This window comes from Malaclemys terrapin, chromosome 1, assembly GCF_027887155.1.
Source record: "Malaclemys terrapin pileata isolate rMalTer1 chromosome 1, rMalTer1.hap1, whole genome shotgun sequence".
Lineage (NCBI taxonomy): Eukaryota > Metazoa > Chordata > Testudines > Emydidae > Malaclemys > Malaclemys terrapin.
The window spans coordinates 28,590,836-28,604,001 of NC_071505.1; the positions used below are offsets into that span (position 1 = coordinate 28,590,836).

Consider the following 13,166-nt stretch of genomic DNA (forward strand, 5'->3'; position numbering starts at 1 on the left):
GTACAGAAGCAATACACATTGGGTAATTATTTTCATCTGTTTTTGTTAGACTTTCTGTTTACAAACATGTTTAAACTACTACATTTATCATATAATATATCTAAAATTCTCCATATGTACTTTTTAAACAGACATGTTTTGCTCTTTTTCATTTGTCTCATAGCATCTATGCTATTGGCGATGTAGTTGCTGGGCCAATGTTGGCTCACAAAGCTGAGGATGAAGGCATTATCTGCGCTGAGGGGATAGCTGGAGGCGCAGTTCACATTGACTATAACTGTGTGCCGTCAGTGATTTACACACACCCTGAAGTTGCCTGGGTTGGCAAATCAGAGGAACAGTTGAAAGAAGAGGTACTGTCTGGTTCTTTTTGGATCATATTACTTTAGGGTCTTGGATAAGTTAAAGTAAATGCATTTATGGGTTGTGGCTGCTCTGAATCACCATAGATGTGTGTTCCAAGAAAAATATCATGTATTCACTCTCAGTGCTCTGATTTAATAAGGCTGGTATCTCAGCATCAAACAGGGTTGAGTCATTGTGAAAGTTCACCCATTAGCAATGTGTTATCGAATAGTTGTTAATTGGTGATATTCATCTCTCCCTGTTGCCAACGTTGTGCAAAGCAGATGCAATTCATAACCCGGGAGAAAACTCTTCACAGTTTATAACAAGCTTTTAGTCTGAAATGACATCTTTTTGTGGCTTAATTTTATCACGGGTGTTTGGGGAGATATGTGCTATTACTGAGCAGTGCATTCAGCAGGCCTGTAAGATGCAACTGCACGCAGTGGTTCAAAGCACACTATGCCTAGCATACTGAGTCTACCTGCACAGTCATTGGAGGTCTGAAAAGCATATATTAGGGGAAGAGTCTGCAAGTGCAGATGAGGTCTTAGTGCCATCAAAATGGGATCTGCTTCAGATCTTGTCTTGAAAAGCCACTACTCCTGCTGCAAGTGGGAATACAGCTGGCTCTGTGAATAGGGCACCAGGGATAGTAAATAGTGCCACACCAAAATATGTCCTCTTGCAGTCTCCCTGTTGCTCTCCAAGTGCAACTACTCTGCCCCCAGGCAGGATTGGCTTTGTTCAGGCCTGTAAATGTTAAAAATGTCTTGTCTAGTTGGGAATGCCAGATTATGGGGGTGGGTTGGTTGGTTGGTTTTTTGATAAATTGGCATCTGTATAACACTCCTTTGCAGTAAGAAAATATTTGATTTGAAATCATCACCTGTTCTAATTATTTACATTCGAATTCGTGGTTTCTCTTTAATGATTTTTCCAAACATGAAGCAACAATTTAAGAGCTCTAAACTGGTCTCTTGTGAGAGGTAATTTAAATGGCGCTGAATGTCTTTAGTTCATGTCCAAAGTAAGATGGAGCAGTTACTCTTTTACAATTCATGCTAGTGAACTACTGTTCTTGAGTCATGTTTTATCTAATACTGGTAACAGGTGTTAAACATTTGTGAGTGTTTTATGAAAGGAGAGCAATGCAAATAGTACAATGTAATAATTGTCAGTCAGGTGGGAACTAACCAAGGGTTTACATTAGTCAAATAGGTCATCTAAGCTGCAGTTTCAAGTGAAAAATGAAGTATACCTGAATTTATGAATGTTTACAAATATAATTTATGCTGAGTATATTAGATGGTAGCACCCTAGAGCAGGAACTGTCCTCTATGTATTTGAACAGTGTCTGCACAATAAAACTTCCACCCACTCCTGCAATATACACATTCACTAGTCTTTTGTGTTTCTGCAGTACACTGTGTAAATTGTCAGTGACCCATACCTATATTCTATAGGGGACAGAATACAAAATTGGAAAGTTTCCATTTGCTGCTAACAGCAGAGCTAAGACTAATGCTGACACAGATGGCTTGGTGAAGATACTTAGTCAGAAAACAACAGACAGGATGCTGGGCGCTCACATTCTAGGCGCAGTGAGTATTATAAAAGATGGGAACCTCTTTCCCAGTTTCTCGGCTCCAATGGTGATAACTTATAAATTAAGAATTGTGTTTTTGTATATCTGAAAAATGTTAATCTTCTAGTTACCAGGTTTTGAGAGGCATTAGTCAACCTAAAAGCTCAGCTAAATCCATTATTTTTCCTTCCAAAAAAAAGAAAAAAAAATCAGGCCAAGCTTTGAGTCTCTTGAAGTCATTGTATTTAGTATTTATTTTACATACTTTATTAACTCTGAATTAGACCTCATCATTTTCTGGCCAAGGAAGGCTGGATGCCACTTCTTTTTGGGTTAATCAGGTCTTCTCCTTGAGTCTCCAGGAGGGGGCGGTACAGAACAATGTGAAGTGTTGATCCATGCCATGGAAACTGAGCTAGCATCTCAAACAATAACCACCAAGAGAAGCATGGGTCAGAATGACATTTCTTTTGCCTTCCTGGCAATTTGTATACAATTGGGGTATTGTTCACCACTGCCATCAATATCAAGAGCGAGTTTTTGGTTGAATGTACACTTGCATTCTGTCATTATTTACTCTGGTGTGAATTATTATAGCAGTCCAAGGTAGTCCAATGTATAGAACAGTGCAACTGTTTTGTATTTTTATCCTTTCTCAACTATACTGTGTATGTGTGACAGGTGTGGGTAGAGTCACTGACTAAATTAACAAGATCCTAATACTTAGCACTGCTGAATGTGATTAGTTTTTTAGCAAAAGACAAAGCCTACAGGCAAGCTGGCTGTTTCATAGCCAGCTAGTAAGTTAGAAAAGCTTATGCATAGATTACATGTCTTTGCAATTGTACAGTGTGCACTAATTATACATGTGTTACTTACAGGGTGCTGGGGAGATGGTTAATGAAGCTGCTCTTGCTATGGAATATGGAGCATCATGTGAAGATGTAGCCAGAGTTTGCCATGCCCATCCAGTAAGTTGGCATTAAGTAATTTATCATTCTGTAATTTTTTTCTTAGTGTTTGGCGTATAGCATATACAGTTACATAGGAGTTAAATACTTGTTCCCTCATTCTGTTCTAATGACTTTTACCTTTGTTTTTGCTTCCTACAGACTGTCTCGGAAGCCTTCAGGGAAGCAAACCTAGCAGCATCTTTCGGCAAAGCTATCAACTTCTAAAATGCAAGCACAATCGTTTGTACATATATAGCACATTTCTTCTGAAAATGGACTGTTGGCTTTTGCAGAAGACTGGGTCTTTGAGTATTTCTAGAACTGAATTAAGTGAATTTCTTTTGTTTAAACATCAATTATTTAAACACATTTGGTTTGGAACAAGTGGAATTATCCAGTCGCTGTATATTAATATACTTAGAAACTTGTTTGTGCATCATGGGTATTTCGGAAAACAAGCTTAAGAGTCAACGGTTAAAAAAACCCAACACGTCACTGTTGCACAGCATAATGAGGAACGCTGGCCACAACTCATGGCTAATACCGTCCTGGTATCTGGTATATTCTTATTTGAAATACTGATATTCCAGTGGAATGCTGGCACTTAAAAATGCCACTGTCACCTGTGCACAAAGACGTTGTGGCATTCTTTTATGTGAAATCTTTCACTATATATTAACTCTTTTTTTCCCCCCTGAAATGCAGAAACCAAACCTTTTGGTTACTTTGATCTGGTAGAGTTGGGATTACTTGGATGGGATATTTACTGCAGGTGAATTGAAGCTTATCTTTATTTGTAGAAAGCTAGTCTGGCAGTGTTTCTACTCTTTATCTCCACGAATCATGTTTTCATATTGAAAACATGTCTGTAAAATTCTACTTTAACTTGCAAAAAAAATCAAGCGATTATGAAGAAATGAAAATTCAGTGGAGGAAAATTAACTGAATGTTATTGCCACATAGGGTAATTGTATCAGTCTTCTCATTTCTAAGGAATTTTTCATCATTCAGAGATGGTTAAAATTATCCTGAAGTGCTTTAAAAACATACCTTTGTGGAAGGCTAAGCAACATTAGATCTAAGTGCAGTGGCACCCTGCACAAAGATGGGGTTAGGCACCGCTCTGCTCTTTCCAAACATACTGGCTGCAGCGGTGCCATGTCCGTTCCCCAGCAGATTCTAGGGTGCTTTTTTCCCTCCTTTTCATTTGTTTTGTCTGTTCTCTCCTCTGCTGTTTAAAATCTGTTTTCCTGCAGCAGGAATGTTTCATATTTTGGCTGGGGAATTCAAGTGTTTGTAGGTGGCTTGACCGAGAGCTTGATATAGAAGGGTTAGTTTCCTTTATTAAGCTCTTGAGTTCCTCTCTGCAGTTAGCTCCATGCACTCCTTATCGTGGTTCCCTCAGCTTGTCTGCACTGAGGATTTTCTGAAATTCTCCTACCATTGCTCTAGCACAGGCTCCGCTTCACTGGTGCAAGTGCAGACTGGCTGTTGGTGTTTTTACCACCAGGTCATCAGAACTGGTCTAGAGCTGCACTACTGATGGGAGAATTTCTGGAGACCCATGTAATGCATGTGCCTGTCTGTCCCCGAAACCAGCCAAGCTCTTATGTGCAGGGGATAGATAATTGCTGAGTATGAATGAATGAAATGCACAAATGGATAAGCCAATTAGTCTATCACTGTGGACTGCTGCAGTTCGCACAATGATTTTTGTGTGAGGGAAACTGCCCAAGTGTAGCAACTTGTTTGTTTTCCTTGTGGGCTTCATTCCTTCATTTACTGGGCTCTTGTTTTGTCCTGATCCCCAAAGCATAAATTTGATAGGGTTTAGAAGCAATGACTGTATCTGACACAAAGACCTAATAGGAGGGAACATGCTCAGTTGATGCTTTTTAAAAAACAAACAAAAAACTAGAGCTGCTCAACTTTGTGTTTGCATGATGAGACTTTTGGTAGCTGTATCCTCCAGCTACTGATCTCTGTATTGATTTGTTCTCGGTTGAATAACGGCAATATGATCAGCATTTGGTTACTCAGTATTTTTAGGAAACTGTAAACAATAGCAAAACTCTGAAATTAATATGCTTTTCTGTGTCTCTTCTGACCTGTCTTCAGTATGTGCGGAGGTGGATTGAGGCTAGCGCCCGCTTTTGAGGCTGTCTCAGTGTTCTGAGCTGGCTGAATGCACCCATGAGTTGGTGAGAGAGCCAGAATAAACGTGGGTTTATGTGGAGGTGATAGCAAGGTGTCTCCAAGGGAAGCAAAGATTAAGTGTGTTTTGTGAAACTGGGGAAGGGGAAGGGGGAGGGAGGAACAAAGATCTGGGACACCTGGAATGGAAAAAAAAGCCTTACATTTTAATGGATCCAGGACACATTTACTTCTAATCCACCTCTGTCTTTTGGATAAATTCTTTGGAGTTGTCCCCTGGCATATTGCAAGCTTTTTTATATGTCCCTTCTGCAGCATGCCTGCTCTCTACTTACTAGAGCTGGCCAAAACAATGGGAAACTTTTTCACAAAATCTTGTGAAAAACCCGTGTGTTTTTTTTTTTTTTTTTTTTTTTTAAGGTCTCTGCCTGTTTGAACACCAGCGTGAATTTTTCCACAAATTTCATCTTGTTTTTGTCAAAACAGAAAACTTAAGAAATTGACTAGCTCTACTACTTACTAATTTGTTTGGAGGTCTGGTTCTCCCTGACCTCTCTAAATAAAAATTCAAGCCCTCACATCTTGTTAATGTATCGTTCTTCTCTCTCCATGCCATTCTCCCCCAACTACTCATTCAAAGGAATATTTTTAAAGGGTAGAGAAGTAAAATGAGAATACTAAGAACCACATTTAAAGGAATGACTGACAGCAGGTCTGTATGCTTCAGTACTGTTCTAACAAATGCCTGATGTTGGCAAGAAATTAAACACAATGTGAGAACTTGATACAGACAACAACAAAAAACCTTGCAGATTACATTGCTGTAAGTATCCAATTTAAGTGGGAATAGAGATTGGAGTAAAACTTATTTAGCTGAACTTATTTTTCCTGCCAAAAATATTTGTTTCAGTGCCATACAATGGAGATCTTGAGTCAAACTCTGATTTTCACCAACATTAGTTAAAGTATTAGTGAGTGAAGCATAGTTATGTCTTGACTACCAAAATATGCAGTGCATGTAGTTACACATTTTGGAAAGTCTTAGTAGGAGATGGCTGCTATATAGCCACGTACTTGAGAATTTCTCAAATATGTAACAGTTTTAAACAAACTGAAGCAGAGGGAAAAATTTATGACTGGCAGTATGTTTTAATAGACTTTCCTAAATTCATGTATGCAGTGTTGTATGGAGCCAGGTGGGTCCCAGGATATGAGAGATGAAGAGTTCTTTGTAAGCTCAAAAGCTTTTCTCCCCCCGAGAGAAGCTGGTCCAGTAAAAGATATTACCTCACCCACTTGCTAAACTCATGCTGCAGTCAAGAAGGATACTGGCTAACATGGTTGAAGACCACATTGACTGCTGCAAACATTTTCAAATGACCGAAGCAGGATTTTCTTGTATATGTTTCTAATACTCATCGCTTTGTCTTTCAATCTTTATACCTGTACAATGCAGGCTACCAGTGTTTGTTTGTGTGCATTAGTCTTTAGGCATTGTGGGCTCTGCCCTCTATTGCAGAGAAAACCAAGATGTGCTACAACTAGGCCTCTGTACAAAGGCAAATGGGCAAATTCATTTAAAGGATGGTGAAGCCATTCACATGATTTGGTATCTTTTTTGATAAAGTTTTGGTCCCAGAAGCTCATCTTGTCCTGTGTTCTTTATGGAATAAGAGGTTGGACACTGTGGTGCTAGAAATCCAAACTGGAATCAATACTGACTTTTTCAACCCACATGAGAAACATTGTTTGTGAACAATGAAGTGAAACTTGTGTGTCAAAACTACCAGCTAATTTGAATTTAAGTGAACATCCTGTAGAAAGTAAGTATTCAAATAGAAATGCTGACTAGTAAAACAACTCCTGCCCCACCCCCCAAAACTTAGGTAGGAACACCAGTTCTTCACTCTAAAGGCTGGTCTACACTACCACGCTAAATCAATCTAAATTACACAGCTTCAGTTATGTGAATAACATAATTGAAGTCGACTGAGTTAGATCCACTACATGGTGCTGTGTTGACAGGAGAGCGTCTCCCGTCATCTTCCCTTACGCTTCTCGGGGAGGTGGAGTACACAAATTGATGGGAGAGTGCTCTCCCATTGATTTAGCATGTCTTCACCAGACCCTCTAAATCGACACTCGCTGCATCGATTGCAGCAGTGCAGATCTGCTGGTAAGTGTAGACATGCCCAAAATGTGGTTTTGGTTTTTTTAAGTCATCCTTCTGTATTTCACAGAAAATGGAGCCGCCTTAGTCAAAATTAACTTGTTAAAAGCCCGCTTTTTGGAGCTAAGATTTTATTAGAACAGTACTCTAATTGGGTTAAACAAGATTTGTATAAGCTGAAGAAATAATTGATTTACTATTCCAGCTAGTAACAGTAACAATGAAGTTAATTAATCATACTAGATACATACAGTGGTACAAAAGTACTGCTTTTATTTTCAACATAAGAAAAAATTACTCTTTGGTTTTGTAACTTTAAAAAGTGAGAAACCTGTCAAGATTACCAGGTCTTATTGTGATGTCAATGAGAACTAGTTTATCAAACTTAATACTTTTAAGCCCATCCAGGATACATTGGGTCCAGACTGTTTCCCAAGTTATAAGCAGGTGCTGTATACTGCAACTTTCTGGCTGATTGCCTGTAAGAGGGAGCGCACTGTTTCTTCTAGCTCCACCAGCTGTTTGGCTTTGTCTTCCAAGACTTTCTGATTGTTCTCATACGTGCTTTCCAAATCTGCAGGGAAAGGGAGAAAAACTATCAGCTGTTTTTTGGGCAGTAAAATCATACCCGTATTTAAAGTGTTAATTCTGATCTTTGAGATTAGACGATACAAATCTGGGCCTGACAACTTGTCTCATAATACTGTGGAAACGATGGGGAGGAAGTACTTACCTATAAAAAAACATACAACTGTGTCCTTTAATTCATGTTGTAAAAATGGCTTAGGGATTCTGCACAGACTTGAAAGGACACTAGAGAGTGTGTTGGCTTAGTTATCGTCAGACTATTCAGTGAATCATTGCAAATAAGGGATTGATGCAAGGAAGAGTGGTTGGGGGTGAGTACAGCTTCCCCATGTCTGGTAAAAGCAGACAAAGTTCCCATTCCGCCCTGGTTGGCAAGGTGAGAGCTCCCCCTCCTGTTTCAATGTACAGCGCTAAATGTGGAATTCTTAAAACTGTTCTGTTGGAGTTAACTTCAATTTTTAAAAAGCAACTGCCAGTATCACTTTGGGTTATGATCATGACAGATCTTTCTAGAATAACAGTGCTTGGGAGATACCCAAGACTAAGGTGCTGCAGGAAATCACTACTTTTAGTCTTTCAAGGTGCCATGGCACTTGACATATATTAGCCATAAATTAGGTTCTACCTAATCCTCCCAGCTGAAGTTTTAATTGGATACAATTTTCATTTTCTTTCCTAAAGAGTTGTGCAATGTTATGTGCTGTTGATCAGTGACTGCATTTCTCCCAAGAAGTGGTTGCACCACACTGGTGGGTGAATTGATCTCTGTAAGTGTGTAAAAGGATGTTTGGATCATTAGAAAAGTGTTCCATATTCTGTGTACATAAGTGTGTGAACCACCAGCAATTAATTAAAAGTTCATTTTATTTCCTTTCTCCAGCTGTCATTCTGCAACAGGAAACATTACTTCAAAATCTGAAAGGAAAACCTTTTCTCATGCAGGCAGTCTTACCCTTGAGCAGCTGGAGTTTGCTGTTTGCTTGAGCTAACAATGATTTAGCTTCATTCTGCAGCATTCCAGCTTTCTTCCTGGCATCAGCAGACTCTTCTGTTTTTTTGGCAATGAGGTTTTCAACTGTTTTATAGTTGGCATGCAGTTCACTGTCAAGTACCTGCAGTTTCAAATTCACAACACAAGGTGGGGTTATTGCTCAGAAAACTGCAAAGGAAATGCCTGTTTCACCACTTGAACAGATGGTCTGAAACTTCTGCTGCTTCCGTGGAACTGAGACATTACTAGTGAGGATGTAGGAATGAAAGATTTGACAGCACAAAGTGTGTTCTAGTATTATTGCAGCTCTTGGCTCAGTTGTCCCAACATTCAGCTTTTGCTTTAGTTACCTCCCCCCCTCTTAATATTAGCATTCTCATTCATGTTTAATGCCTGCTAATGGCAAACACTTCTGCTGATCATCCACTCTTTCTAGTTATGTGACTGGTCTGTTTCAATATCTAAACTTTCAAATGCTGTACAGGATTCAGCCACAGAATTCGTGACTAGTGAGAGCAAATCCTGCACACCTTTCCAATTTAAGGGTGATTAACAGGTGTTGCTTCTAGAAGTGCAGATTCAGTACAGAAGAGACCATGGCATCGCTCCTATTGTTGACAATTGCCAGACAGGAGCAGTGTCAAATAGATGGAGTTGAAAATAGGGCACCGTGTTACTTTATAGATAGATAGTACTTAATCTTCAACTATCATGAACAGCTCTAGAATTGGTGGTTATCTCACCTATAGTGACTCATGAAGTCACAAGCACTTCCCAGATGTTACAGAAAACACAAGGCTAGTGTCTCAGCTGCACTTCACTTTTTTGCAGCGCAGAAATCTCCTGCAAGTCTCCAAATATCCCTGGCAGGGAGGAGGCCCCATCAGGTGTAGAGCTGGCAAAGTCAGCTCCTACATCTCCCTGCAATCCCTGGCCAGGGCAACTGTTGGGACAGGTAGTGGATGCACCAGACAATCTGGTCTGTAGATCAGAATCCTGAAAACTCTCCAGCAGTATGAGCAGCATGAAATGTGCCATCTACAGCATGGGTAGGATCTAGGAAAATTGTCACTACTACGGCAAGGGTCCTGACAACATCTGTTATCGCTCTTTTTTCTGTCTTTCCTCCTCCCATGCTAAATAATCAGACTCTTGTACTTGTTATTAAGCAGCATTTCAGAGGCCCCTTGTTTAAAACTAAGTGTTGCTTAAAGGTTAATTCCAACATCTTCACTCTTTTGGGAAAGGGAAGGCTCCTTTGAGACAGATGACTTTATTGTGGACAATAGACTGGAGCAGTGAGACTTCCTTTGACACAGAACTTTTGTTTTCAATTGTTTGAAGGCTGAAATAAATCAGAATCCTTCTTAAAGGTACTGACTTTAGAAGAGACTCCATATAGACACGGCTTAGAAAGACACTGCTATGCTTGCAGAACATTTGGCACTTTAGATAACTGCTTACCAAACACTAACTAGAGGAGCAGGCTGGCAAGTGTTACATTGAGAGATGGAATCTTTTCTCCAGTGACTGAAGCAATGGGGGAATTCCCTTCAAAGTGCCAAGTTACAAGTACCTTGTTTGACAGCTGAATAATGTATTGTACACACAGTGACCTCTCATTCATAGACCCCAAGGCACTTCACAGAAGGTAAGAAAACCCTATTTAAATCCATTTTAGAGATGGTGAAACTGAGGCACAGGGAAGTGGTGCCCAAGGTAAAAGTCACTGGCAGTTGAGAGTAGAACTGAGATTTACCAATTTGTAACCCTACACTTAAATACATCAGAATATGGAGATCGCTCACCTCTCCCTGACTGACAGCTTTCTGCTCGTCTAGGAATTGGAAGTTGGCAGGCTTTTTCTGCCATGTAGGTTGGTGCCAAACCAAGTAGTAATTAAAGTATTGGCAAATGGACCCAGCATTACCTTACTAATAAACGAATTGGGAGCAACAAGTCTGACCTAGTTCACTGAACGATGCCAGTAATATTCCTGGGCAGCTAGCTTGCCGACGCCTGGTGCCCAAGCATGACAAGATTATGGATAAAGCTGGCAGTAGCACTGAAATGCTTTTATCCCGAATATAACTCCCAGGGATTGTATTTTTGAGGAAGTCAGCTGGCAGGTAGGTATCTCACCTCTTTAACTTCTTCGGCATTTTGCTTCACAGTAGCAATGGTTTCTTCAATCTCTTCCACATTCTCTGAATTTGTAGCAGCCTTTTGTTTAAGATCTTCCACACTCTTCTCTAGCTCAGTAAGACGTAGGGTAGCGTTGTTTAAGGTTTCTTCAGATGCTGCATTTTCAGATTCAATCTAACCAGGAATGAAAGAACGGTTTAAATATTCCCCCAACAAATGTATGCGTTGATTTTTGAAATCAGCTTTCTAGAGAAAAGTCTTGACCAACTATTTAAAATGTCTGTCTACAAAGTCTATCCTCAAACTGGCATTATGCAACTCTGAAATATCACCAATATACTATGAAATGACACGTGAGGGTTTTAATAGTACGAATTACAATTTACAATTCAAGTGAAGTAAGAGGGGAATCAGTTTTGAAAGTGAACGGTCATTAAAAGCATATCTTATGAAATGAAGAGAAATAACCTTTCATTCCTTGTACAACCCAAGCTGGCTGAAATCATTGACTTTTGAATGTCTTTGAATGCAAGACTGGAGCTGTAATGTGTTTGTAATTGGTAAGGATAGAGTTCCACTAACTTCTGAGAGCATTCCTGATGCACATCTGATACTCCGAAGGTGGGGGAGGAGATGCATCTCAGTGTAAGACGTCACCAAGACATCTGCAGTCTTTGGCTTCAATTAATTGTAAACTCACATGAAATACATGGGATTTCACCAAGCATTTACACATGTCAGGAATCACTCAGCTTCCAGGGCAAAAAAATTCCAGATTTGGAAATGTGAAAGGCATTAGTCAACCTAAAAGCTCAGCTAAATCCATTATTGTTCATATAAATGGAAAGAAATCACTGCTGTGTTAATTACCCTTTCAGCAGTGGATAAAGAAGTGCTGGGTAGCTTAGGAACCTAATAAGCTGAATATTGACACTATCAGATGTTAGTGCTTTACAGTCTTGTCAATGGGACAATCTATGAAATGGTTCTTTATGAGCTGGACTTGATGAAATGAGAATGGTCGAAGTCTTCAAACTTGAGTGAAAAAGTTCTAATTCTAATGGAAGATATTTAATTCTTATAAAAGCCCACTCTTAGTGTTGAAGGTACTTGGGTGGGCTTATTCTATGACTCGGAAGGGCCCTTCTCATTATTTGTAAAGCATCGAGAAAGCACACTTGGACGCTATTACTAATAATGAATTAGTCCTTTACTTAAATATTCACACTTCATGCATACGGGGCTCTGCAATGACATCATTTGACAAACACACAACAATTAATGCTTCAATAAAGCATTAATGCTCATGTGTTCTCACACTGTACTAGCAAAGTGTTTTGCATGGGTGGGAGAGTTGGCAGCATGGCTCAGCTACCAGATGATATACCACCTGCCTTGTAGGATTTCCTGGGGATCTGAGAATACCTTCTGGGTTGGAAGGCACAGCCCAGTTCATTCTTGGCACCATTTCTGCACCCACTGAAGTCAGTAGCAAAGCACTGATTGACTAGTGGGGGGAAAGCTCTCCTTGTTTTTCCTCTTAATTCAGAGAAGTTTGCTGTTTCAAGAGCTCCTCTTCTCTTAGCTAAAGCAGTTACCTAGCATCAAACTAGGTACACTGTGAATATTTTTTATATATAGTTAGGACTTACTGAGGTAAGTAGGTCCTGTGTTCCTCTAATGTCTTCTTCAGCTTGTTTGATGGCCTTTTCGGCTGCATTTTGGGCCTTTTCAGCTTCTTCCAGTGCTTCTTTCACGATAGCTGCAGTGACTTTAACATCTTTTGCACTTTTGCTGTGGAGCAGAAGTAACAATATAATATGTGACGTTAGAAATGTTGCATTTGGGTATGAATAAGAATTTACACCAGGATGAATTTAGCCAACTATGTTTTTGAAAAATATTTGAATGAAATCAATAGTCTGGTTCAAAATCACTGATTTAAAAAGACAGCTGCTACAAAACAGTGTAGTATGTTACCTTGCTTTATTCGCTTCATCTAACAGCATCTCAGCTCTGGCAATGTCTCCGGCACTTTGTTGTAAGATAATCTCTACATCAGAAAGGCTTTCCACACGCTCACGGATATCCTCTGTCAGGGTCTGTAGCTGCTGGGGGCTACTTGGCATCTTCATCTTCAACACTTCATTAGCAACTGCCTCAATGCTATCCAAATCGGCGCTATCCTCTAAGATGGCACAAATGCAACAGGGTAAGCGGACAGTTGAGAGG

At 39.8% G+C, this 13,166-nt stretch overlaps 2 protein-coding genes across 3 annotated transcripts in view; one reads left to right on the plus strand and one right to left on the minus strand.

Annotated features, from left to right (window-relative positions):
• Positions 1–13,166, plus strand: part of DLD (dihydrolipoamide dehydrogenase) — a 42,957-nt gene that overhangs the window by 24,540 nt on the left and 5,251 nt on the right. The window contains exons 11-14 of one of the 2 annotated variants that reach the window (XM_054018920.1): positions 164–353; positions 1,812–1,949; positions 2,815–2,904; positions 3,046–3,114. In XM_054018920.1, coding sequence (XP_053874895.1) covers positions 164–353; positions 1,812–1,949; positions 2,815–2,904; positions 3,046–3,111 — 484 coding nt within the window. In that variant the 3' untranslated portion in view covers positions 3,112–3,114. Of the gene's footprint in view, positions 1–163; positions 354–1,811; positions 1,950–2,814; positions 2,905–3,045; positions 5,155–13,166 lie in introns of those variants that run through there. The other variant, XM_054018912.1, reaches the window with a different exon arrangement.
• LAMB1 (laminin subunit beta 1) overlaps positions 7,305–13,166 on the minus strand; it is a 73,349-nt gene continuing 67,487 nt past the window's right edge. The window contains exons 29-33 of the mRNA XM_054018899.1: positions 12,915–13,122; positions 12,587–12,728; positions 10,932–11,108; positions 8,751–8,910; positions 7,305–7,784 (exon numbers count right to left, since the gene is read on the minus strand). Of these exons, the coding sequence (XP_053874874.1) occupies positions 7,648–7,784; positions 8,751–8,910; positions 10,932–11,108; positions 12,587–12,728; positions 12,915–13,122 (824 nt within the window). The 3' untranslated portion in view covers positions 7,305–7,647. The remainder of the gene's footprint in view (positions 7,785–8,750; positions 8,911–10,931; positions 11,109–12,586; positions 12,729–12,914; positions 13,123–13,166) is intronic.